A 27,350-nucleotide genomic window follows, 5' to 3' on the forward strand; every position below is an offset into this window, starting at 1 on the left:
AATAACCAAATTTCAATTTGATCTACAATTTATTTTGGGAAATGATTTTTGCGCTCAACTGTTTTGATAAACATGCGCTCCACTTGTTTGTCTTGTAGTATTTAAAGGATTTTAAGAGCTTTTTGAGAACCGTAATATCCTCTGACAGCCCTTTAAATACTACACGACAAACAAGTGGAGCGCATGTTTATCAAAACACTTGAGAGCAGATATCATTTTCCCTTTATTTTTATCCAGTTTCATTATTCAAAAAATAGCTATTTTTCAAAATTTTATGAAGAAAAGGAGATGACAGCTTATACAAATCCTTATCGTTGCAGGATACAAAAGGCAGCATAATGAAAGGATATCTTTACTTTTCCCTTTCAACTTTAAGTTAAAAGGATCCAGGAATATAGTATGACAGAGAATGCAGTAGAGGAAAAAATGGAGATTTCTATAAATTGTCTGTATAATTTGCATACACTGTACACTGCCACTTTTACAGCAGAAGATTACATGGGTGTGCATCCTAACTTAGTGCGAGCTCTTCTTGTTGTTCAGAGAGTCGTCCTTCCTGATAAGGATTGAGGATCTGGTTGATGTCATCTGCATTTAGTGTCTCACATTCGAGCAGTGCATTTGCCAGGGCATGTAATGCATTTTCATGCTGAAAAAAATGGAATTAGAGTCAGGAAGTGCACATTACATAAGGCTAAGGATAATGCATGCGAAGGAACACTTAGCAGATACTTGAGCAGGGAGGCTCCAAACAAGGGCAATTTAAAATGAATGTTTTTTTTTCCAATAAAGAAATCTGTATAAACATTTTATCAGAATGAAATGCCTTGTTCCAATGCGTATTATGTCATACCATACACTCTGATTACAATCATGTTTTTTACAATTAAAATGGCTAGAAAATTCATCAAGTCTACAATCCATATGATGATCATCTACTGTGTTATCCATATACTGACAAATGCAACTTCCCTCTCTGTTTACTGCAATTAATATGGTGTCTGGCCGCAGATTAAGTGTGTGCAAGTACAGATGGGGAACTCTTTTCAATGATCCAAACATTTATCGGTCACCACACTAGAATAGGTGGGGCCCAATGAGCAAAAATATAAAAAACGGAGTTAGGATTGTCCTATGCATAAGATTTTTGGTTGATGACTTGTAGGGCCGAGCAGATGACTGGTTTGGATCATCAAACCGCTGGATCCCGCATGTACTTTTGCCAGCAGTGCTTTTTCTTGTAAAACTGCATGCAGACTCCATTTAACCTATATTACCCAAATACGGACACAAACACTAACGGAGACACGACTCAGCATTTCCCAAAATATAGGACAAGGATATGGATACAGGTGCCATGAGATAAGATGCAAGACATCTATTAAAAAATTTATAAATAAAATATCATAAAATTAAACTAAATTTAACTATATGATGAAATTAATTATAAATTTTAAAAAGTATTCGCAAGACTCGCATACTCAAAAGTTACAAATACAAGACAATAACAAACAAAAAACATGAAAGTTAATTCGAATAGAGAGGAATATGTTTAAAACAAGACAGTTATTTGACCAGAATCTGTAAGTATCTGAGCACTGTGAGGTGTTAGAAACAATATGTTGGGCCTCTAAAAGTATCGGATATAAACATTTTAGTAGGAATTTACTATCGCACGCTGCCATGATTCCACTATTGAGGTTCTTTATGGGTTCAGAGAATCCAAGCACCAAGCTAGAACCTCTAGTCTTCCCATGAGAGGTATTGCATCAACCAGCCTGAGAACTGCCTGTTGTGAACTTGTGATTACTTCATGAAAGTGAGGTTTCATAACCTTCATGAGTTCTTTTTATTTCGATCCAAGACTTCAGAATTTTCATGTTTGTAAATTGCTACTGTACCCATAGTTTTCCCGTTCTTGGCAATGTTCTTGCTTCTATCCATAATCCATGAGGCACACATATTGTCTCAATAAATTTCTGCCTTATGTTCTTCAAAACAAACCCTAGCTTTTGCTTAGTGTGAATTTCATTTATCACACAGGATTGACTTTTCAAAACTAAAACAACCATTTGAAATGGTGGGAATTAAATACTGGACCAGGAAATCCTACCCCGGGGACACTCCTTCGGGATCTTGTGATTCCCTGGCAATTCCGACAGTCCGACCCCAAATAACTCTACCCTTGAGTTCACTCCCACCTGTAACTAAGTATCATATCTAAACACTATATGTAAGGGATGCATATAGCAAATTTAACGAAGCAGAAAAAGATCCCCATAACAACTGAAGCACCAAGAAGGACGAATCTTGGTGTGCTCACTGAATCAAGAGAAGAGAATGATTATCCAAGTCAACATGATCTTTAAGACCTTTTCTAACAACTTTTCTTTGGCAACCAAAAATCTGCAGAAAACAAAATCTGAGAGAGAGAGAGAGAGAGAGAGAGAGTGGTGTTGGATAAGGAGAACACTTTGCAAGAGAAAAAAAACGGTAACCAAGGAAAAAGGAGAAATAATAAGGGAGAGGAAAAAGAAGAGTTGCAAGTTACACTTTGAAGTTGCCGAGCCACACACGGAGAGAAACCACAAGATATCTTTTATTTATTTATTTGATCACTCAATTTCAAATATTACATGACTTATATAGATGCCAGAAATAAATTTCACCAATTTCCACCACGCTTATGGTATTGAAATGACAAATTTCACAGCCTATCTTGGAATTCAAAACTGAATGTTGAAAAGGAACCATGCAATGGAAAGATAGAAGAACAGATTCCCCCCCTAACAGAACAGTTGGAGAAGAAGAACAGTGCCCTGGTTAAAGCCCACTTGGAGATAGAACAAGAACGGAAGACTATTGCATCCTTAATGAAGAGCCTTGAGTCCTCATATTCCATGGAGCAGCAGTATTTTATGATGCAAAAAGATCTCGAAAGGTATAAAGAAATGCTTGAAAGATCATATGGTGTCGGGATCGCTTAAAAGCGCAAGCTTCTCAGAAGGAAGCTTCTCTAAGGGAGGATCTGAGAAAGGTTTCAAATGCTTTTAGATAAAGCAAATTGTGATTTATCTGAGGAAAAACAAAAAGGAAGCGAAATGGAATTTGAATTGCAAAAATGGAAATCAGAAAAAAACGAAGAGAAATTAATTGACCTCCATCAACAGATTCTATGACTGGAGCAAGAGTTCATCAGGATAGTGACTGTTGGTTCAGAACTCGCAGAGATATGGTATGAAATTACCACACTTCATGAGAAATTGAAGAAGGTTGCCATGGATTATATACGGTACAAGTTTGAAACTGAGTTCAAAGGCTTATCAGTCCCTGGCCTTGAAGAAGAGGTTGATAGTCTAAACCAGAAACTGGTACTGTACGAGAAATCATTTTCAGATTTGAAGCAAAGGTCAGAGCAGCTTTAAGCTGAACTAAAGATGGAGCATTCAGACAAAGTGAGAGTGATAGATCAACTTAAGGGTAAGCTGAGAAGCATGATGTCTACTGAAAGAATGTTAGATGGTGAAATTGCAGAACTCAAAGCTGAAATTAAAGCATTGTCTGATTTTAACACAGGGTTATTGTTAGAGAGGTTGGACCTGGTGGACCAGATAAAAGGATTTTATGGTCAGATTAATGAGTTTTCTGGCAAGGATTCTGAATTGGTGAAGATCTTCGGAAGGATTGTACAGTTTCTCAAAAATGAGGTTGGCCCAGTGAAGGAGGATCGTGAAGAAGATGAGCTGTTCAGTTCTAGCAAAGATGGGAATAACATTGTTTCTAAATTGATTTAGAGGAGTCTGAGAATTCCCCCCTCCCCACTCCTTTTTTTTACTAGAATGATTAAGCAGTGTTGGGAAAAAGACTTATAATTCCAACAGTTTTATGCCTTTTCATTTTTAATATGAAATTGTTTCTATAAAAAAGAAGAAGCTGGAAATAAAGGCAAAAATCCATGATGCCCCTCACCAGGAACATATCACACTCCCTTTCCCATCCCTTCTACAATGTGGCATCATACAATTAGGGCCATAAGGTAGAGGGATTGTCTTGGAGTTAGGGACATATCATGAAGTCATCATCTGTCTAGAATCAGTGCAGTATAGAGTATGGACAAAGCTCTGGAATGCCATGAAAAGACATGGAAAAAGAAAGAAAAATGAATAACTTCATCCAATTTCAAATATTACCAAGAATCTGATGGCGCAGGTGAGTAAAGTCGGGGCCTAGGCTCTCAAGGTAGTGCACCACTCGAATTTGTTCCCATTGACGTCGGAGAACATTAACATCAGAAGTGAGGGGTAGGAAAACATCAAGCTGCTGACACAAAGAAATGAACTTCCTATAGTGAGCCTCAAGAGACATATCACCACGATGGAGGCGCATCCACTCAGAGTAAGTGGAACAGATACGAGTGAGGTTCTCAACCCCAGAATAGGTCACTGCAGTGTGATCCCAGATCTCCTTCGTAGTCGGGAGGAGGATCAAAGTAGAGTAAATGTCAGGAGTCATGCTCTGCCATAGAAGACTCTGAATCAACAAATCTTCTTGTTCCCAGCGAGTATACATGGGACCTTAGGCGAAGGAGGATCCTCACGAAGAAAGCATACCTTACCCCGTCCAAGAAGGTATGTTTCAATTGCAACCTTCCAGGGAAAGTAGTTGGTTCCATTAAACTTGGCAATGTTCAGTTGTGGGTAAGAGTTGTCTACAGGTGCCAAGGTAGAAGACGAAGACGAAGACGAAGAAGGGCCGAGGGTGTGGTAGAAGCACGTACCTTAGTGGTTATGCCAATAGAGGGATCAACAATAACAGGAAGATCCATCAGGACAACAAATGTCGACAACAGAGAGACCAACACCAACGGCTACGACTAGTAGAAGTGGAGACGACAAAGGATAAAACCAACTAATCAACAGAGGGACTCATAGGACGATCGCACGAGTGAAGAAGAGGTGCAGAGATGAGCCCATAGAGAAGCTAGAAAGATGCGGGAGATGAAAACAAAGAAGACAAATTTAACACATGGAACTAAAGGAGAAAAATTGGGTTGTGTTCAGGGTTGTGTTCGTCTCGTCTTCAAGAAACAAATTTAACACATGAAACTCAGTTCGTCTCGTCTTCAGGGTTGTGTTCGTCTCGTCTCGTTTTCAGGAGACAAATTTAACACATGAAACTCAGTTCGTCTCGTCTCATCTCGTCTTCAGGGTTTGAGTTTTAGAAGTTCTAGGTTTTGGGTTTCTTCAAAGATGGGTGGTGGTGGAGGGTGGGTTTTGAAGGGTTAGGGTTAGGATAAGGGTTATGGTTAGGGTTAGGTGGGGGAGATGATAAGAGTTCGGGTTTTCGGAGAAGCGGAGAAGATGGAGGCTACAGGGTTTCCCTAAGGATCAGAAACCCTAGGGCTCTGATACCATGTTGTGAGAGAGAATAGAGAAAAAGAGAAAAGTGAGCTAGGGTATCTCCCTCTCACTCATTTATTTATATACTAAAGAGATAGTACAATGACTAAAATGCCCATAGGCCCATAGGCTTATTCTAACAAAGGCAAATCAAGCAAACAAACAAGTTTTAAACAACTATGGAATACACTAACACATCATTTGCAAGTTGAGATAATGGCCAAAGATGCTAAACATTACTTCTTAACGCTACTAAAATGCTCAACTAAATGAAGCAGCCTAAGAATATCATGTGAGACGATTTTGAACATTCCAATACCAAAGGTCATATGTGGGGACTAAGTTTCAAGAAATCATTAGCATAAATATATGAAACCCTAGATAGTGAGTAAGGATATATAACAATTTTAGGGGCATTTACACTCTGGGTGATATAATCTCAAATTAGGAGAATAGAATAATAAAGTTCCATTCTTTTCAACTGGTCAAGGGGCAGTCTTAGAGATTAACCTTCTTTAGTAGGCCTTTAACACGATCATAAGCTTCCCGCAAGAGTTTCACCACCTGCAGTATTTCAGCCACATTTATCAAAACTAAGTTAAATGTAAGTTCTATAAATTAATTCAACATTCATGACAAATACTTCTGCATCAATGCGTGATTGCATCTCTGAACCCGGTCGCTCTTTGATATAAACTGGCCCAATTGCATCACTCATTCCACACGTTGATACCTAGCACAGAAAAGATTGGCCATTGAGTTCTAAGAAATCATGAAGTGCCTGTATATATACAGGGAAATGACATTTCCACCCCCTTTTGTTTGTCTTTCCTTAAAAATGACAACATTTCCTCTCTGTTTTGTTTGTCTTTTCCTTAAAATAGTCATGCCCAGGAAAAGATAAATTGGGGTGGAAATGCTGGGAATGGGGGGTAGAGGAATCATTTCATCTCTCTCTGCGCTAGAGCACAGAAACAGGGTGGGGCCAAATTTTGGTTGGGATCCAAAGCATTCATTTGATGGGCCCTTTCATGGGTAGGGTGTCCACCAAAAATCAGCTCCATTGGATCACCTTAGGGTGTCCATTTGTGGGGCAAAAAATGGACAGATTTGTGGACAAACAGTATCTGTCCATTTTTTGCCCCACAAATGGACACCCATTGGTGATCCAATAGAGCTGATTTTTGGTAGGCCCCCCATCCATGATGGGGCCTTCCAAATGAATGGTTAGGATCCCCCCCCCCCCCCCCCCCCTGTTTCTGTGCTCGAGTGTGTGTGTGTGTGTGTGTGTATATATATATATATATATATATATATATATATATATATATATATATATATATAGGGATTTGCTATGGACAATCGCAGAAGGCATTTCGCGGATAGGCTATTGCATGTGAGAGCACTCACCTAGGCTCGGATTTTGCCTTATTCATTTAATTCATCTGGGTGGTTGCTCTCACATGCAACAGCCCATCTGCAAAATGCCTTATGCGATGGTCCCTAGCAAATCCCATATATAAAAGACTCTCAAATGGAGTGGGAACAATACCATATATTGAGCGAGCTCTGTAGCAGTATGAAGATCATTACTTGCACCAGTTGTAATGTGCTCCTGACCAAAGATGAGCTCTTCAGCAACTCTGCCACCCATACAAACATCAAGACGTGCTAACAACTGCTTCTTGCTTATAGATGTTTCATCATTTGAAGGAAGCTGTGTAACCATCCCTAGAGCAGATCCCCGTGGCATTATTGTAGCCTTGTGAATAGGATGTGCACCATCAGTATTGAATGCCACAATCGCATGTCCACTCTCATGGTAGGCTGTGAGCTGAAACAAAAACATTACTGTTAAGATATATATTACTTGGAATAGTCATACCCTAAAAAATAGGGTCGGGATACCCAATGTCATCAAATATATATATATATATATATATATATATATATATAACTTGGAGTCTGCAGTTGCAGGTCAGATAGAACACTCTTTAAGTCTTAACAAGTTAACAGATTATCTTCATGAAAAAAGTACAACCACACTTACAATCATAATTACTACCACAGCAAGAAAAGAGTGAACACAATGCTTACCTTCTTTGATTCTTCTGATATGAACATTGTTTTCCTCTCCGTGCCCATTATTATTCTGTCCTTCGCAAATTCCAACTGTGCGGCAGTTAACTTGTCAACACCTTCTACTGCAGCCTTAATGGCAGCAATGTTTACGAGGTTTGCCAGATCTAACCAAAAGAAGAAACAAAAGTATGAGCATAATGTGTTTTATTATCTATTTGAAGACATTTTTTGCATGCATTATGTGCCAGGAAAAACATATACTGGTTTCAGGATATCAATGCGAGGGAAAATAAAGTTTCTGAGAAGATACCAAGTACAAACTACAACGTACTCCTATAGAACACAATCAGAGAACAAACCTGCCCCATTGAACCCAGGAGTACCACGAGCTATTGAATTGACGTTTACATCATCAGCCAATGGTTTATCCTGTAAATAGAGTTCCAAAATCTCTTGCCTGCCCCGTACATCAGGATTTGGAACGACAATCTAGAAGGAGATTTTGTTAGAAATTGATGTACCTCAAGTATAAAAATACCTGAGAGCAAGAACATCTCAAATCAAAAGCATTCAAAATGCACAAGTATATCTCATAAGTTTATCTCCAAACCATGCATGTGTACTCTTATCCCATGTAAACACAAAACACCATACATGGGTGCCTGTGTACTCTTATCCCACAAAGATCCAAAACAAATCGAACTAACAGTTAGAATTGTACTTAGCCCATAAATCATAAACGGGAAGTATATGAATAAGCATGCCAATTTAAAAGGATAAGGAAAAGGTGGCAAACTACAAAAAAATACTTTTCAGACAACTCATGCAAGTTGAAAGGAGCATCTTGCTCTGCAAAAGAAATGCTTAAGGAAATTTCCATTGAATTTGTTGGATTTCATGGTGGCCTTCAATCACCATTGTCATAAATAGGGTGGGTCCGACCATTAAGAAAAATATCCAATAATATTTGCCACAAACAGGGGTGGTTTTCACAATTAATGTAAGTATTTCTACCATAAATGTGAAAGCGTAGGAGGGTGGGAATGTAGGGACCTTCCTAGGAAGAGAGGCTTGGGAACATGGTGTGCCATGCTTTATCTTGTGTCAAGTTTGTTGAGGGGGTTGGGTATAGGGTGGGAAGAGAGACGAACAGACAGAATTAGGTTTTGGGAAGACTTGTGGTTATGGGATACCAGGCTATGACATGCCATCCCGAGCTTGAAATCCATATGGAACTTAGTATCAAGACTGTTCGTGCTAGGGGAGCAGTTTGGGAGTCGGTATTCAAAGAGTGCGAACTTAATAGAAGGATGGGCCTCAGACTGTGATAGGGACCATCAATTAAGAGAGGAGAAAATGAGGGACCCATTAGGAGTGTCGTAGGGAGATTTTTTTCATTTGTTATTGTTTTCAATCAGTTATAGTAGTAGGGGTATAAAAGCCAATTGTTGGCTTTTAATTTCAGCGTCAATTAAAATTACAATTGAGAGTTTTTCATACAAATGGAATTGAGGGGTGTTAGTTGTTAGTTTTTATTGGGAGATGATAACTCTCATGAATCCAAGTTTTATTAGGATTTCTTCAAGTTAGTTTTTATAAAAGGAAGTTTGACTTGTCAACATATGAATGATTTGAAGAATTAAAATTTGGAGAGCTTGTAAAACTAAAACCACTTATCTTGTTATTGTGGATTTATGGAGCGTACCTTCTAGGTGGATTCCTAGAGATCAAAGGTGGATTCTTTAGATTTAGGGACTTATCTCTTCTAGGTGGACTCCTAGAGATCAAATGTCGGTTCCTTTGATAAATGGAGTATACCCTCTAGGGGGGATTCCTAGGTATCAAAGGTGGATTCCTTTGATAACGATGTTATTTTTCCTAGGAGTATTCCTAGAAGATCTGGGTGGATTCCTAGATACCATAGATGGAATTCTTTGGTGGTCTTATCCCTTAATACATTATTGCCGTTTCCCTAAACTCTCTCAATTGCTTTAGATTTTCCCTTTTCAATTAGCTTCTCCATTCTGTTTTCCCTTAAGTGTTTTCCTTGTTTATCTACCAAGTATCGCCGTACCGTTGATAGTTTTGATCTTTCAACGACAACATATAGTTTTTTGGTATTGTTAGCACCTCGTTATCATAGAGGTGCTTTGAGGCCCTCACCGACTAAGTCCCACCCCCAATTCCAAATCCCTCACTTCTTCCTTGACCATCTTCGGTAGGTTCGCCATGCTTTCTTCTACTTCAATTCCTATTTCCATTTATATACTATTCTTCCTATTTTCTCCCTCATTTTCTTTATTTTTATCTTTCCAAATTCCCTTACTTCCCTATTTTTCTTTATCTTGCTAATAGGTATGCTTTGGAACTTCAAATTAATATGGCAATTATTCCAAGACATTGGACAATGGGAGACTTATTATATTGTTGTATCAAAAAATTCCAAGTTTCAGAAATAATCATGTCTTTTCATGAGATCATAGGCACAAATAACTTGACTTTTTCAAAATACCGCAATTTTATCGCGACATTTTAATAAACGACAAGACCCCGAAATAACCCCTAGATTTAAAAAAAATCACGATACTTCCAATTTTATCATTTATTGTGAAAATGTTGCGATATTTTTTATTTTCACGATACGGAAACAGCCTCTCTGCAAAGCAGGGGTAAGGCTGCGTAAATCTAGCCCCCCCTAGACCCCACAATGGAGGGAGCCTCGTGCACTGGGCTGCCTATTAGCAAGATATATATATATATATATATATATATATATATATATATATATATATATATATATATATATATAGAGAGAGAGAGAGAGAGATAGATTGGGGCACTCGAGCGTACCATAAGCTTGGTACGCTCGAGCGTACAATCGTTTTCCTCATATATATATAATATATATGAGGAAAAGGTTTGTACGCTCGAGTGCCCCAATCACATGGGTCCCACATTTTTTATGGTGATCCAAAGCATTCATTTGCAAGGCCCTATCATAGATGGGGTGTGTACCAAAAATCAGCTCCATTGAATCATCCTAACCCCTCCAAAAGTGGAGGGCAAAAATGGGCAGATTTGTGGTCTGTCCATTTAGCCCTCCACAAATGGATGGGTTAGGATGATCCTATGGAGCTGATTTTTGGTACACACCCCATATATGTAAGGGCCTTTCAAATGAATGCTTTGGATCATCATAACAAAGTGGGCCCACATGTGATTGGGCACTCAAGCGTACCATAAGCTTGGTACGCTCGAGTGTACAATCCTTTTCCTCTATATATATATATATATATATATATATATATATATATATATATATATATGAGGAAAGTTTTTCTAGTCGGCCGACTAGAGAACCTTCTCTAGTCCGCCGACCAAAAACACAGTGGGCCCATGTTGTTTGGATGATCCAAAGCATTCATTTGATGGGCCCTAGCATAGATAGGGTGTGCCCAAAAAATCAGCTCCATGGGATCATCCTAGCCCTTCGATTTGTGGAGGTTAAAAATGGACAGTGGAGGTCAAAAACACAGTGAGCCCACGTTGTTTTGATGATCCAAAGCATTCATTTGATGGGCCCTGACATAGATAGGATGTGCCTTAAAAATTATCTCCATAGGATCATCCTAACCCTTCGATTTATGGAGGTTAAAATGGACGCTTATAAACTCCACAAATCTGTCCATTTTTAACCTCCACAAATCAAAAGGTTAGGATGATCCTATGCAGCTGATTTTTTGGGCACACCCTATCTATGCTAGGACCTATCAAATGAATGTTTTGGATTATCCAAATAATGTAGGACCACTGTGTTTCTTGGTCGACAGACTAGAGAAGGTTCTCTAGTCGGCCGACTAGAAAAACTTTCCTCATATATATATATATATATATATATATATATATATATATATAGGGAAAGGTGTGCGTACTCGGTCGAGTAGATAAGCTTATCTACTCGGTCGGGTTAAAAACAGTGGGGGCCCACATTTTTGGGGTGATCCAAACCATTCATTTGAAAGGCCCTTACCTAGATAGGGTGTCCACAAAAAATCAGCCCCATAGGATCATCCTAACCCATCCAACAGTGGAGGGAAAAATGGGCAGATTTGTGGACAAGCTGTGTTTGTCCATTTTTCCCTCCACTGTTGCATGGGTTAGGATGATCCTATGGGGCTGATTTTTTGTGGACACCCTATCTAGGTAAGGGCCTTTCAAATGAATGGTTTGGATCACCCCAAAAATGTGGGCCCCCACTGTTTTTAACCCGACCGAGTAGATAAGCTTATCTACTCGACCGAGTACGCACACCTTTCCATATATATATATATATATATATATATATATAACAGTAAAATTTTCATTCAATCAAGAGGAAGACCGAGTTGGTCCACCCAAATAAAACACAAGAGGAAGAAAAAAAAACAAAAGAAACACAAAAGGAAATACAAAAGAAGAACATGAGAAAGCCAATTAAGGGGGGAGGAAATCAAACATCTCTAGCCCTTGTCTTCCAACCCCTTCCCAAGCCAATCTGTCAGCAACACTATTGGCTGATCTTTTAACATGATTGAAAACAATAGAGGATCCTCCTATCCGGTCTTGGATCTCATAAAAAAAGCATGCAAATTGCCAAGGTGGCACGATTGAGCCTCTAAGCCAACGAATCACATTCAACGAGTCTCCCTCTAAAATCGTACAATTCAATAAGGCTCGGTCTATTCACTTATATATTTTTATATATTTTTAAATATTCTATTTTTCCAGTTTTTCCCCAGATATAAAGCCAAAAGTAACAAATCCTGAGATGTACACTTCCTGACATATTCCCGAGGCAAATATTTGTGAATATGCTTGAGTTGATACTTAATAGGGATTCCTGGAAAGAAATAAAGTAATAAACAATTGAAAATATGATAAAATCAACATTAGCGCAGTTAATATTTTTTTATCTTTCTTCGGTGTTTCCAAAGAAAATATAACACATTCCTTGAATGTAATCAAGTCATTCTACTGCTAAACTATTAAGTACCAATCAACAAGCAGAATGAACATCACAAATATCACTTGCACAATTTTTTACAGTATCAGAATTTGGAAATAATATTTCCCGAATGCCATCCAAAATACAATAACAGGTAGTATCCAAAGAACACAGCACTTACATGCCTATCGAATCGACCCGGCCTAGTCAAAGCTGGATCAAGAATATCTGGCAAGTTTGTTGCAGCCATCAATATTATGCCCTGCATAAGAGAATGCTACAGGGGTTAGTTCATAAATAAATACATACAGAGATTCTTCATGTTTTTACTGAGTTTATATTGATGTACCTCATTCTGCTCAAACCCATCCATTTCGACGAGCAGCTGATGCAGTGTCTTCTTTGTATGGCCTTCCCATTGCTTTCGGGTGGATCCAACGGCATCTATTTCATCAATGAAAATGATGCAAGGTGCCTATGAACAAATAATATATAGAAATGCAATGAATATAGATTTACCACATATTAGTACTCGCTGAAATAACAATAACAAATACTGTTGAATTTTAAAATAATAGCACACATGAAATAATTAACCATGCATTAGGACCTCTAATCCAACAATATTTATATGCAGACTTAAAAGCCTAAAGAACTGAACATAATGTACTTAATGTGCAGACTGGAAGACTATAAACCTAATATTGAGTCCAATTATTTGAGAATGGATAGGATTGACTGGTGTACTGCTCACATATTGAATGGAGTACTGTTCACATATCAGCCATCATATATAGAATTGACCCAGATGTATGCAGAATAGTAAATCAGGATTGAAAAGTCCTTTAACACCACATTGTTACTATAATTGTTAACGGAAGAAACTGGTCTATTAGCTTCTATTTATTGAATGTGAGTGTAAGATATATATATATATATATATATATATATATATATATATATATATATATATATATATATGAGAAAAGTGTTGGTGCGCTTAAGTGGTTATGACGGCTCCCATTGGTTCGCTTAAGCGGGACCCAAACATTTAAACGAATGGGAGGCATCATAACCACTTAAGCGCACCAAAAAAATGGTGCGCTCAACATATTCCTCTCTCTCTCTCTCTCTCTTTATATATATATATATATATATATATATATATATATATAATAAAGTATGTGCAGCTGCACAGATAAGCTATTTGTGCATGGGTAAATAAGACATCCCTATTGGTTCATTACGTGGGGATCCAAAGCATTCATTTGGAAGGCTCTTCCATTGAGAGGGTGTGTACCAAAAATCATCCATATATGATCATCCTAACCCTGCCATTTCTGGAGGGGAAAATGGGCAGAAACATGGACACAGTGTCTGTCTATTTTCCCCTCCAACTTTGATTGGGTTAGGATGATCCTATAGGGCTGATTTTTGGTACACACCCTATCCATGGAAGGGCCTTCCAAATAAATGCTTTGGATCCCCACGTAATGAACCATAGGGATGTGTTATATACCCATGCACAGATAACTTATCTGTGCAGCTGCACATACTCTCTCTCTCTCTCTCTCTCTCTCTCTCTCTATATATATATATATATATATATATATATATAGAAAACGGTTCCTACACATATGTGTAGAGAGTTCTCTACACACTAGCTTAAAATACAGTGGGGGCCCACATTGTTTGGGTGATCCAAGCCATCCATTTTAAAGGCCCTCACATAGATAGGGTGTCTACAAAAAATCAGATCCATAGGATCATCCCAACCCTACGATTTGTGGAGGTAAAATGGATGTCTTTAAACCTTCACAAATTAATCCATTTTTTGCCTCCACAGTTCGAATGGTTAGGATGATCCTATGGATCTGATTTTTTATGGACACCCTATCTATGTGAGGGCCTTAAAAATGAATGGTTTGGATCACCCAAATAATGTGGCCCCCACTGTATTTTAAGCTAGTGTGTAGATAACTTATCTACACATATGTGTAGGAACCGTTTTCTCATATATATATATATATATATACACACACCAATTCTACGAGTTACTCATTTGTATTCTAGCAGGTAAATTGTTCTGATAAGTGTTTGTTGTACAAAAGGGAGGCATTTTCACTCGTCCAGATTAATAAGAAGAGAAAAGAGCAGGTACTCCCTGGAGTAGATAACTTATCTATTATCTACTCCCTACCTTAAAATAACAGTTGGGGCCACATTGTTTGGGTGATCCAAAGCATTCATTTGATGGGCCCTCGCATAGATAGGTTGTGCCCAAAAAATCAGCTCGATAGGATATCCTAACCCTATGAACTGCGGAAGCAAAAATGGACGTGTATAAACTTGCACAAATCTGTCCATTTTTTGCCTCCACAGTTCATAGGGTTAGGATGATCCTATCGAGCTGATTTTTTGGCACACCCTATCTATGTGAGGGCCCATCAAATGAATGCTTTGGATCACCCAAACAATGTGGCCCCAACTGTTATTTTAAGTTATCAGCATTTCCTAATTCCAAGTATCTATCATGGCACAAGAGCAAGATGTATCGCATACCCATAGAAGGTTCTCATATCCTTGAACTAGTATCATCCTTCACGACAGAGAAGCCTCTAAAGCATTCCATAGAATAATTCTTCTCATTTTAGAGTTATTATAACAAGTGGCTTCCAACAATTACAATGGTTACAAATATTACTGCTCTATTACTCCATATATTGAAACTTGATTGAAAATACACAAGGCAGGTGCACCCACTGCCATGCAGTGAGGTTACACCAAGATACAAAATTTATTAATGTTCTAAACTTTTTTCTTCATTTCTCAAAAAAAAAATTGTTCATGATGTTGAACCTTTCTTTGAAATCCAGAACATGATTTATCATGGCCCACTCCTAATATTTTCACAAAAGACATAAGTTACAAAGACCGCTACATTAGGGAAGTAAGACTCATCGTGAAGATTGAACTGCTGACATATACAACATACTAGCAATAAGGCCATACGCTACTAACGTAGAAACACCATGGGATGTGTTTTTCACAAGGTTGCCAGGGCGGGAATCGAAAGCGTGATTCGATTAAGGATTCGAAATCGGGAATCGAAGGCTCCTGGGATGGTTGGAAGCGGGAATCGTGGGTTTGCCAGAGAGTCAACGGAGATTCGCTGGGGAATCGTCGGGGAATCGCCAGAGATTCGCCGGGGAATCGCCGGGAGTCACTGGGGGGTTGGGATTCGCTGGGGATTCGCAGGGAATCAGGGTTCCTATAAAGTGAGAATCGGGGTTTCCATAAATTGGGAATCGTGGTTCCCAAAATTGGGAATCAGGGTTCCGACGGAATCGATTCGGGATTCCCCGTAATCGAGGAATCGAATCGAATCACGATTCCGATTCGCGATTCGAGGAATCGCGAATCCCCACCCTCAGGTACAAATCCTGCTTCCCTGGTTTTTCATTACTATCACGGGCATGGCATCACCTAAGAAAATCTGGAAAAGTGAAAACCTTCCACACCCACACACAAAAAAAAGTGTAGAAGTTAATAGAATAGCAAACTTATAAATATGAGGTTCGTGCTGAACTACTGATATTTTGAAAACTTGGCCCGCCCCCCAAGAGCATGTGTTTAAAATTTTCTTTTGCAATGATTGGTATATATAAAACTATTATTTTAAGAAATTGCCCAACCCCTATTATTTTGGTGAAATAAAACTATAGTAATACATAAAACACTTTTGGGATCGAATTAGTCCTGCCCACACTTTATTGAATCCTTCATCTTTGAGAGGGGACAGGGTCCGTTTGGAGATATTGGAAGGACACTATGGAGACTTGCACAATATGCGGTCAGTTGGCACATGGGAGCGAGAAATTCTTGAATCTTCAAGGGAAGGAGTATCTGTCTGTAAAAAAATAATGAAAATAAAAATGGATATAATAGGTGGTCAAAAGGTAATGATTCATTGAGCACTCTGTCTAGGAATGTAGTCTTGTGAAAATGGAAAGTAACCATTGGGGAGAAAATGCATCAGCCAAGACCATCATCCTGGCAACCGCCTCCCTTAAACTTTGATGGAAGCTCAAAAGATAATCCCAGCCCAGCAGCTGTTGGAGGTGTCCTCAGAAATCACTGCAGTTAAGTCATCACAACTTATTCTGACCCAATTGGTGAGACTGATTCAAACGAAGAGAAAGAATTCGCCCCCTTAATAGGGCTCCATACTTTTATGGAACGCAGTTTGGAAACCTCATAACCCAAGGAGATTCCAAAAATGCAATCTCATGAACTCAATGATGGTCAGCGGGCCCATGGAGACTTGCACCTTTTATACTAGAGGAATTCGCCCATGGTGACTTGAACATTTCATAATAGAGGTATTCGACTTGCGTAGATCGCTCGACACAAGGGTGGACCATAATCCAAGACCCTGGAATAAGATGGATAACGTGTTGCCAATAGGATATAAAGAATTAACCCGAGACAACTTATCCTGGCTATTTCACTGTTGCTAGATTGATATATGCCAAAAGGAATGGGTGTAATGAGTGTGAGTTGTATTGAAGCCGAGACAACAAATCCTTGGCTATTTCTGAACTGTATCCCTCTTTTTTTCTAATAAAATTTATGTTACTCCTCAAGAAAAATAAAAGAAGCTACAGGGTTACATTGTTTGAATTTGCAATGATCAGTTGCAATGTTTCCTCAACATCATATATTAGTTTTAAGAACATATATTTTTTTCCCCTATTTTTATTGCCTTCCAGCCATGGTCACAAATAACTTCGAGACGATTTTTTGATTAAACGATATACCCCCAATTTTTTTCTGATATTTTGAAAATCATTGATATATCTTGATATTTTAGTTTTTAACAGAGAAATATCAAGAAAATGTCTCGATAAATTCACAATATTATCCTGTTGTCCTAATTTTGTTCTTAAATTTTGCATTTTTATACATTTTAAATATTTTAATTTCCAGTTTTCCTCAATTTTAACCCAAAAGTAACAAGAAAAATAAAATAAAATAACCCAAGATACACTCATACACATACACCCTTCCAGAGAAATTCCCGAGACATATTTCTGACTCTAATTTTTTTTTTAGCATTCACAGTTAGCTCACTCCTCTAATTTTTTTTATTTTTTTTTAGCATTGACAGTTAGTTCTTCTGTATCGCTTCCAGGGTGCACGCCAACATTTATATATTTTAATCTTTGTTTCTGACCAACCATGCTATCTTATTTGGAAGGCGCGCCACATTTGTATCAGATTAGAGAATCATATTCTTTAGATATCTCTTCCAGCCTTTGTTTCTTACCACCCAAATTCTCTTCTTAGTCTCAAAGTATTAGCACGATCACCTCTAACAGTTCATCAATTGTGCCAAGACACTACCATCAGTTCATGCTTAAGCACTTTCGTTTGCACATGTCAGACACATCTATTATTCAGCAACCAACAAATAAAATGAGGTAAGCACCTACCCACCATGGCACCTGTTGAAAATCATCCTCTTCCCTTCTCCCCTACATGCACACAATCAAAACCATCCGCATATCCCATTCTGTGCCCCTGATTCTTTCTTCGTGTAGTGCGCCATTTTTTGGGTTTGTCTCTCACCTAATCTGTCTTACATACAGAGAGTTAGTGTTGGTAAAAGTCCCTTGTGGCTAGAGACCCTATTTAAGAAGGGTTGGAGTATGTGAAGCATTTGACATTGTGTCAAAGATGCCAATGTCCCCACTATCGCCTGGTCTTCTATAGATCGTGATCCCTATTTCTAGGAGAAAACTTCATAAGTGCAATATAGAAAGGACTCTTGGTTATCAACTTTGTGCAATATAGCCAAGACTCTTTCCATGTAAATTCAGTGGGTTTAGCATCCTTCTCAGGCACTTTAATGGCACTGTTACCTCATGACATGAATATGCTTCTATTCATCACATCAAAGCCTTGAACTAGAAAAATCAAATGAAACAAGTGCATAACCATGGTTATTCCTTGGTAATAAAGATGGAACGACCTCACATTCATAAGTTTTGACTGGACATAAGCATGCCAAATCTTGTTTCTTGAGCAGCTCCGCAAACAAAGAAATAGTGGAAGCGATGGAAATTCAAGTGCTACCTTTTTAGTGGCAAACATCCAAGTTTTCAACTAGCCCAAAATGACTCATGTATGGGTCACCCATCACACTTTCCACTCCCAATCTCTCTCCATGGCTCTCACCATCTATCCGGATCAGCCTTCTCTTAAAGGTCACAGAACACCACGTAGTTGCCGGGAAACTTCCAAGTTTTCCACTAGCACAAAATGACACCCATCACACTTTCCTCTCCGCCTCTCTCCATGGCTCTCACCATCTATCTGCATCAGTTTTCTCTTGAGGTCATAGAATAACACGTAGTCGTGAAAAATCCTTTGTGAGATAGATTGCACCTATCTGGCTCTACTTAAAGTGTGTAAGAACAAGCAGATATGCATAATAAATATGCACAAACCATCACAAAGCAAACAAGTACCAAGATATATTTCATATTCCAATCAACATGATTATTTTATATAATAATTGCAAAAAAAAAAAAAAAAAAAAAGAAGCAAGCATACGTCTGTCACAGAACAGCTACCTTTTTCTTAGCAGCTTGAAATAAGGACCGGACGCGTCGAGCACCAACACCAACAAACCTGATGTACAGAAATACCATGATGAGCTGACAAGTGACAACCATATGATATCCTTAAAAATTTGTCCAACTGCCATATACAATTTTCTAATACCTTAATGCACAAGCTCAAGCTTTTAAAAGATACGATATTAAATGTTGATGATATCCTCTACAGATAAATGTACTTAAATATGTGTATTTCAAAAGTGTAGCTCGACATTTTAGAACTATGACTGTATTGCACAAGCTCAAAGCATGAATAAAGAAATAAAAGGTTGACAATATCCTCAACAGATGAATGTACTCAAATACGTGGATTTCAGAAATGCAGCTGAACATGTTTGAAGTAGAGAGCTTTAGAATTAAATTTGTTTCTACATATTCGTATTGTCCGTCGTAAAATTTAGGTTGGAATAATGTAAGAATGATAAGAGTGCAGTGGAGACATTGAAACAAATCAAAGAAGGCAGGTTAATATGGGGACACAACAGAGACAACACTAGTGAATCAAATTTGTATAGTTAAAGTTATTTAAAAAAAAAAAATCATATAGTTAAAGATGAGTTCTTTTCAGGGATAAAACCGTAAAAGTATAGGGTAGGGAGAATAATCTGATTCTGGAAAGTTGTATGGTCAATTGGTCATTTAAGGTTCCATTGAGCAATGGATACCTTGGCCCCTAAGGCTAGTTCATGAGGATGGATCGTGTATTCTTGAATATTAAGAGAGAGAGAGAGATTAGGAATGGCAATTTGAGGGTTGGTTCTTTGTTGTATTGAGGACAAATTCATTATCTTCTTTATCTCTTGAGTATTCATGAGGTGTTTGAGCCTCATCTCTTAATGGATGAAAGAGAGTGAGCCTGGATAAGAAAGGCTTCTTCACAGTTAAATTTTCTTTAGAAGTATAATTGCAAAAGAGAAAGCATTCTTTCATTGGAAGCGTTTTTTGCTTGTTCCCATTCTTCCTGGGGTGAATCACATTTTTCATATAGCAGTTTTCAAAATATTAACACTCCTAACCTTCTAAAAATTAAGGTAGTTTGGTCGGAAAATTGATGCATCATGTGTAATGAAGATGGGTAGTGTCACAACCACCTCATTATTGAAAGTTTACTAGGCGCTTATAGTGCCTAGTCCTTAGGCAATTCAAGTTAATTTGGGTGTCTCCATGTTCCTTTATTCATCTAATGGAGAATGGAGCTGTGGGCATTTTGGGAAACGAGGTTGCATTCCTTGGTTATGGCTCCTTTCTCGATGGCAGGATGCGTATGGGAGAAATGAGTCATAAGATTAAGCCTCTCCAATTTCAAAGATGAGCATATCATCAGTTGTGATTGGAAAAAAATGGAGATTTGGGGTTACTCTATTCTCGATCCATTTAGAAAATGGAAATAGACCAAAATGTTTCCATTTAGAAAACTTCTTGAAGTTCATCTTAAAATTCTATCATTTGCATATGTTTCCATGCATTTATGTGATTTTACAGGATTTCCACCTAAATTTTCTACCGAAACCGAAATGTTTCTATTTCCACGGCGTCCGAAACCGAAATTTAAAAACTTGGTAGGAATACTTATTTGTTTTACGGGACTAGCTAAACATTTTTGTTCAGAGCACTATCCAAGACCAATAACCCTAGTGACTTCTTCCAGGAATATTACTATATCAACATCTGGGAAAGGGACACTTGTCAGGTACAAATGATAAAATTTCAGGTACAACACTTCACTACCTGTTGAATTAACCATTACAATGCCGTAGGCTTAGTTCGTTTGTTTCTAGATCGCTCAACAAGTTAACCAGAGCACTTGGGTTCACAAATCTAGAACCATATAATTCGCTAATAAGGTTCACTAAAATTATGTGGATTGTTATTATCACTAAGATTCATGGATTGGGCTTGTAGGCTTATTTAATTCTAGAAAAGAACAAATTTTAAATGCATCATATAAGAATTTACTTCATTATAAGGTATGCAGTTATGCACTATACTGCTATACATGCAAAAGTCAATACTATGGTTAATATTTAATAAGGAGAATTTATATGGTGGCCGACCGTCAAACAACAATGGCAGAGAAAGAAAAAATTCTCCCCTGGATTTTTGATCTAGGTCAAACCCCCTTTTTTTACTTTCCCCTTGATCAAAAATCAAGGGGGTTGAGATTTTCTCTCTCCGCCCCTTATATGTAAAGGGCGGCCACCATATAATTTCTCTGTAATAAGTTCAAAACACATAAATATTTAAATATATCAAGAATTTAAACCTGATGTATTTAATGTTAACAAACATATCATATTGCTTGCTTAACAGGATGCAAAGAATAAAGAGAATAATTGTTGTGTTTTTTTTTCTTCAAATTAGGACAATAAAGTACTGCCATGATGGCAAACGTAATTTCTCTTAAGAGAGGAGAGAGACCGAGAGAGAGTTCATATTCTCAGTATAAGATGACAAAACTCCAAATGAGCAAAAACTAATATCACATGACCAGATGAAAGAAATAATGCTTCTATTATAGTTCAAAAAAATGGAAAAAACAATAATGCAATTAGAACACTAACAGGAAAGCATTGCATAAGTGCAAGGTGGCTTACATTTCCTCAAATTCAGAACCTGCTCGATAGAAAAAAGGTACCCCAGCTTCTCCAGCAATAGCCTGTGGAGATCCAGCTTCAGCCATCAGATCCAGATTGGCATATAATAAGTATAAAAAAATAAGGGGGACGATATTTTCACTCCCCCTGCATTACGCATGCGCCCCCCTTATAATGTGATTTGACATCAAAAGGCGTTAAAGTTGCCCACTGTTCACCTAAAATCAGGTTTTAAGGGGGGCGCATGCGTAATGCAGGGGGAGTGAAAATATCATCTCCCAAAAATAAAGGTAGAATATATATATGGACAAACAAAACACCGGGTTGGATGAGTGGAGAAACATGTATGCATGGAAATTGATAAAAGAAAAGTTTCAATCATTATCATCCAATATCAGGTATTATAGAAAAATAAATGGGTGTCCAATTTCATGCAAGTAATAATTAATTGTACATAACTGCATAAGTACCAACCACACATTAAGGCAGGGTATATGCAAGAGATCAAGCAAATTAAAGCTCGATCCGGTATTATATTTTTAAGTTAAGAAGTAAGAGAATTGCAATGCCAATTGTGAGAGACAGTCTACCAACACCAAGTTATCCATATGAGCAAAATAAATAGTAAGTAAACAAGAGTTCATAAAATAGAGCAAGAACCACTTCTCTAAAATATGTTGATTATCTCCTACCTTGGCAAGCAGAGTCTTTCCTGTCCCTGGTGCCCCAGTTAAAAGAATTCCCTGCAAAGAAATTTTGATTAGACTGATAAAATAACCAAGAAAGTGAAAATTAGCAGAATGGTAAGAGCACTGAAATATCGGTGACAAAGAAAATAATATATCCAAGAGAGACAAAAATTAAAGCTCGATAAAGGGGGAAAAGCGGAAAAAGTAATCCAAAATTCCAAATTCACAACACAAGGAAAAGCAGCAAAAGTGAAAAACATAATAAGCTAGACCAAGAACAGGTAGTGGACTATTCAACACCAGTGTAAAAGCATAAGCATCCTTATATTAATACATCAAAATATGTAGCACTCTCCTTGACATTGTGGACCGCTGGCAACAAAACGGAAAAGAAAGAAAGAAAGAAAGAAATGGAGTCGATATGGAAGGGTTGCTGTAATTTAGAAGGATGACAAAAATCATAAAAAAATGATAATTAAAACATTAATTGCACATAAAAGGGGAGCAAGAGCCAGAGCAGGTTGCACAGCAGGAGGAAATCAGCAGTTTTCATTCAAATCAAGAAACAAGAGACCTCATGTAAAATGGATTGCAAACATAAAATTTAGCATATAAATCTAACAGAAGAAAAAGAAACAACTTATTCAGTGAGCGCTCATGGAACCACCAATTTCTAGCTTCTGAAAACAACAAAGGTGAAAAATAGTATTCCATTTGAGTTAAATGCGGAAATAGAGTCATATTGGTTCTAAGGGTGTCAATTTTGGCTCGGGCTCGGAAGCTCGCTCGAGCTCGGCTCGAATCCTTAACGAGCCGAGCCGAGCCGGCTGGCCAGGCTCGTTAAGCTTAACGAGCCGAGCCCGAGTTAGGCCAGGCTCAGCTCGGCTCGTTAAGGCTCGTTAAGAATTTAATATATTTAAATATATATATTATATATTAATATATACACTAAAAGGGTTGTCCAGGGAGTGAAAGGGGGAGGCAAAATATGTCACTTCTTTTTTGGAACCCCATTTGTTACTTGGACCACCCCCCGTAATGTAAAAAGAATAGTAAAAAACACTAGATAGGGCTGTCCAGGGAAGATGAGGGGTGTGAAATTAATATAATTCGAGCTCGATAAGGCTCACGAGCCTGACCGAGCCGAGCCTGGTTCGAGCTTAACGAGCCGAGCCGAGCCTGGCCAAGCTCGGCTCGGCTCGGCTCGTTTACACCCCTAATTGGTTCTGTTATCTGGGGGAGAGAGGAAGTCACACCACACGAAGAAAGGGGTTTTAGAATGTAAGGGGCATCAAGGTAGAGGTCCTTAAGTTGCTTGATTGATTTAGAAAGAAAAATGCTAGTAGGAATAGTCATGTCCTTTTGGTTTATGTTTTGTTTACCTATTATATAGTTATATTATATTACACAAGCTGACACAAGAAAGCTAGAAGTATTTGTCTACTCTATGAAGGTTAATTTTTACTTGATACATCGATGACCTATTTTTTAATGGTAATAAGAATCTTTATTAAGTGAAGCGAAAAAGAAACAATGCTTGATGGAGCTGATAAAGACTAAACAAAAGAATAAAACTACTTAAAAAATAACTCAAGATGGACTGCAAAAGGGAAGTTCTCACTACAAATAAGGACTGTTGTCAGTCCTCTACGGGCTAATGCATCTGCGCATCCCACTTGCCGAGTGGTAGCTGTGCTGAAAAAGAATTGTGTACCTCTATAATATCCAAAACCTCCTACAATGTGTTTGTGAATATTCAAGGGCAACCCTTCCCCTCTTTAACCCACTGGATGACATTCAACGTATCACCCTCAACAACCAAGGAGCCGAGGAAGTCACAATAATTACTGTGTCACTCATTTTCAGATCATGAAACAAAACCAAGAGAACAAAATTTTTTAATGTTACACCCTTCCCTTTACTAATAACACACAGGTTAATTACTGAACACCAGTGCAACCTACAATCTGTGGAAGCTTTCTATCAAGCAGTCAAAAGAGTAATAATCCAAAGACAGCCTCAAATAGCACAACTCCAAAAGATGAGATCTGCAAAGATTCTCAGCAGTGTTGTCTTATATTAAACTGATGTCTTGAACAGAGAACTAAAAAAACTGTCTTGCACAGAGAACTAAAAAAACTTTCCCCAAATCTGATCAATGGTGGATCAATCATTTTCAAACAAACTTTAGAGATACAGAGAATAGTAAAAACCACATACTGAACTACATTTATTTGGAAGGAAATGCATGAAAGTACAGTGACAAGAGCACCTAAACACTGAACAGACCTTAGGCAACTTCCCTCCAAGGCGAGTGAACTTTGTTGGGTTTTTAAGATATTCAACTACTTCCTCAAGTTCTTGTTTTGCATCATCGCAACCTTTAACATCCTTAAAGGTCTTCACATTCTGCAAGGAAGTTAATTGTAGTAGATTGTAAAACATCCAAGTTAATATATGTTACAGAAGGAAGCATAAAAGATTATACTTCTCAATTTTTTAGCCGCATAGTAAATATAGGCACCATATCAGAAATTTCACCTTGAGGTAAACAAGTAAACCAGTACAGTTTGAATATTTGAATATAGATCAACTCAGATGATCAATGAAAGCTCCAATGACCATCCAGGAAGGCCCCCACAAAACATTTTTCCATTAGATATTATATATTGTTTCCTACTCTAGCACGTTAAGAGTTAATTAAAGAGGAACTGTAAAAAACCTAGAACCAAGAAATCAGTATTATACTGCATACTGTTGTTGGTTAAATCAGCCAAGAAAGTATTGGATCTATTGAATGGAAAATCAGCCAATCAGTAATCCATCATCTATTCCGAATTTGGTAAATCAATGGGGTTTTGTGCCTTGGAGGAAGAAAGGAAAAATATTATGGAATATTTGTTTGTTTGCGACGTGGTGGGTGATTTGGAAAGAGAGAAACTCTAGAGTTTTTGAGGGGATAGCCAAATCTCCGTATTGGCTTTACATAAAAATTATTGCTCTATCAATATCTTGGGCGAGATGTCATTCGTCATTCCGTTTTGTATCGGCCTTTGACCTATGGGAGGGGTGGAGGGAAGTTTGTTTTAGTAGGGATAATAGGCCTCGGATTGCTCAAAGGTGGGAGCCTCCTTCTTGTGGAATGCTTAAAATGAATTTTGATGTTTCGAGGCTTGGAAACCCAGGACCGGCCGGGGTTGGAGGTGTGTTTCGTAATGATTGTGGTGGAGTGATGTGGGCCTATTCTGGCCCTTTGGGGATATGTGATTGTTCAGAGGCCGAAGTAAAGGCGGCTTATCAAGGTATCAAAAGGATTGATAGAGAGAGCATGGATAAAACTATTGTGGAGGGTGATTCACCCAATGTGATTGTTAAGTAGGCGGTGGTGCCTCCTCCATGGAGATTTTCTTCTATTTTTGATGAAATAGAAGATTTGATCTCGGGTTCGAGTATTGTGCTTAATCATGTGCGGAGGTCCGCTAATGGGGAGGTAGATGGTTTGGCTAGGCGTGGAGTTAGTCGCTCGGAGTTGGAGTGGTTTGATTTCCTCCCTCCGTGAGAATTATTTTGTAATTTTTCTTTCTTTCTTTCATTTCTGTATATTCGGGTGTGGTCCATCTCGGTCCCCCCTCTTCTTTTAATGATATATTTTCGCCATTTCAAAAAAAAAAGTATTGGATCTATTGATTATTGCAGCGTGAATCCTCGATGAATTGTTGTTTGTTTTCAGCATGCAATACTCTGGGATGTATATCCGATTGATAGGGTTTCAAGTAATATGTCCATTGAACTACATTACATATTTCATGAGAGGATTACTTCTATAGCTTGGATGGTTCATTTATCTTGGACTGAAGAGAATACTCGATTGGTTGTTTTCAGCCTTTAACAGAGTTTTATTTTTATAATTTTCCAAGCGGTTGATTGTTACATATCTGAGGCTGCCATCATCTGGATATAACTGTTGATTGTTGAAATTGAGAACAGGGTAAGTCCTAGGAATCTTACAGTGATATCGAACATCCTAATCAGGGTCTCTTACATAGGTATCAGAGCATCCTATTCAGGGTCTCTTACAGTGGAATCAGGGATGCCTATTTTATTTAGCTTTTACAATGGTATCAGAGCACCCCACTCAACATTAGAGTGTGTGATTGTTTTTTTCTCAATCCATGCATCAACAAAATTGTAAATACTCCACTATCTTCTTTAACTCACCCCAACATGACTTGGAAAATAAACTTCACTGATCATGATACAAGGCAATGACAGAATTCTAGAATGTTAAGCCAATCCCATTTTATAACCAGTCGCCAACTCAAATGACATGGAACACAACTTTAGGTATAAAAAATACGGTGCAGGAAATCAAAGACAGCATATCTACATTATATATATATGTGTGTGTGTGTGTGTGTGTGTGTGTGTGTGTGAGAGAGAGAGAGAGAGAGAGAGAGAAAAGTGTTGGTGCGCTTAAGCGGTTGTAACGCCTCCCATTGGTTCGCATAAGCGGGACCCAAACATTTAAACGAATGGGAGGCGTTATAACCACTTAAGTGCACCAAAAAAATGGTGTGCTTAAGCGCACCAACATATTCCTCTCTCTCTCTCTCTCTCTCTCTCTCTCTCTCTCTCTCTCTCTCGAGAAGAGAGAGAGAGAGAGAGAGAGAGAGAGAGAGAGAGAGAGAGAGGGTGGGGGAGAGATGATTTACATGTCATGAACAAGATAAAAAAGAAAATCCAGCAAATAGATTATTGTACAAATGAAAGATTAGTTATCTTACCTTCTCTGGCATAATTTCTTTGTTTAATTCCTTTGGGGCATATGAAGAACTCGAGCCAACACCAGAAGTACCTATACCACCTAAGCTGCCAACGTATTTTTGAAGTGCAGCTGCACCCATAACCCTGGCAATAAA

General features: G+C 38.1%; 1 protein-coding gene across 3 annotated transcripts in view; it reads right to left on the minus strand.

The window, feature by feature from the left end:
• The window catches only part of FTSH11 (FTSH protease 11), a 39,519-nt gene that overhangs the window by 526 nt on the left and 11,643 nt on the right, over positions 1-27,350 (minus strand). Inside the window, exons 5-17 of one of the 3 annotated variants that reach the window (XM_077356500.1) lie at positions 27,216-27,339; positions 24,721-24,840; positions 22,435-22,485; positions 21,743-21,804; positions 19,104-19,161; positions 12,815-12,940; positions 12,647-12,727; positions 7,841-7,970; positions 7,497-7,645; positions 6,952-7,233; positions 6,043-6,132; positions 5,910-5,963; positions 499-649 (exon numbers count right to left, since the gene is read on the minus strand). In XM_077356500.1, the coding sequence (XP_077212615.1) occupies positions 512-649; positions 5,910-5,963; positions 6,043-6,132; positions 6,952-7,233; positions 7,497-7,645; positions 7,841-7,970; positions 12,647-12,727; positions 12,815-12,940; positions 19,104-19,161; positions 21,743-21,804; positions 22,435-22,485; positions 24,721-24,840; positions 27,216-27,339 (1,465 nt within the window). In that variant the 3' untranslated portion in view covers positions 499-511. Of the gene's footprint in view, positions 1-415; positions 650-5,909; positions 5,964-6,042; positions 6,133-6,951; positions 7,234-7,496; positions 7,646-7,840; positions 7,971-12,646; positions 12,728-12,814; positions 12,941-19,103; positions 19,162-21,742; positions 21,805-22,434; positions 22,486-24,720; positions 24,841-27,215; positions 27,340-27,350 lie in introns of those variants that run through there. The other 2 variants (XM_077356499.1, XM_077356498.1) reach the window with 2 other exon arrangements.

This window comes from Tasmannia lanceolata, unplaced genomic scaffold (genome assembly GCF_043159265.1).
Source record: "Tasmannia lanceolata isolate RefF3 unplaced genomic scaffold, GAP_Taslan_0.1 ptg000015l, whole genome shotgun sequence".
In the NCBI taxonomy this organism is placed as follows: Eukaryota; Viridiplantae; Streptophyta; class Magnoliopsida; order Canellales; family Winteraceae; genus Tasmannia; species Tasmannia lanceolata.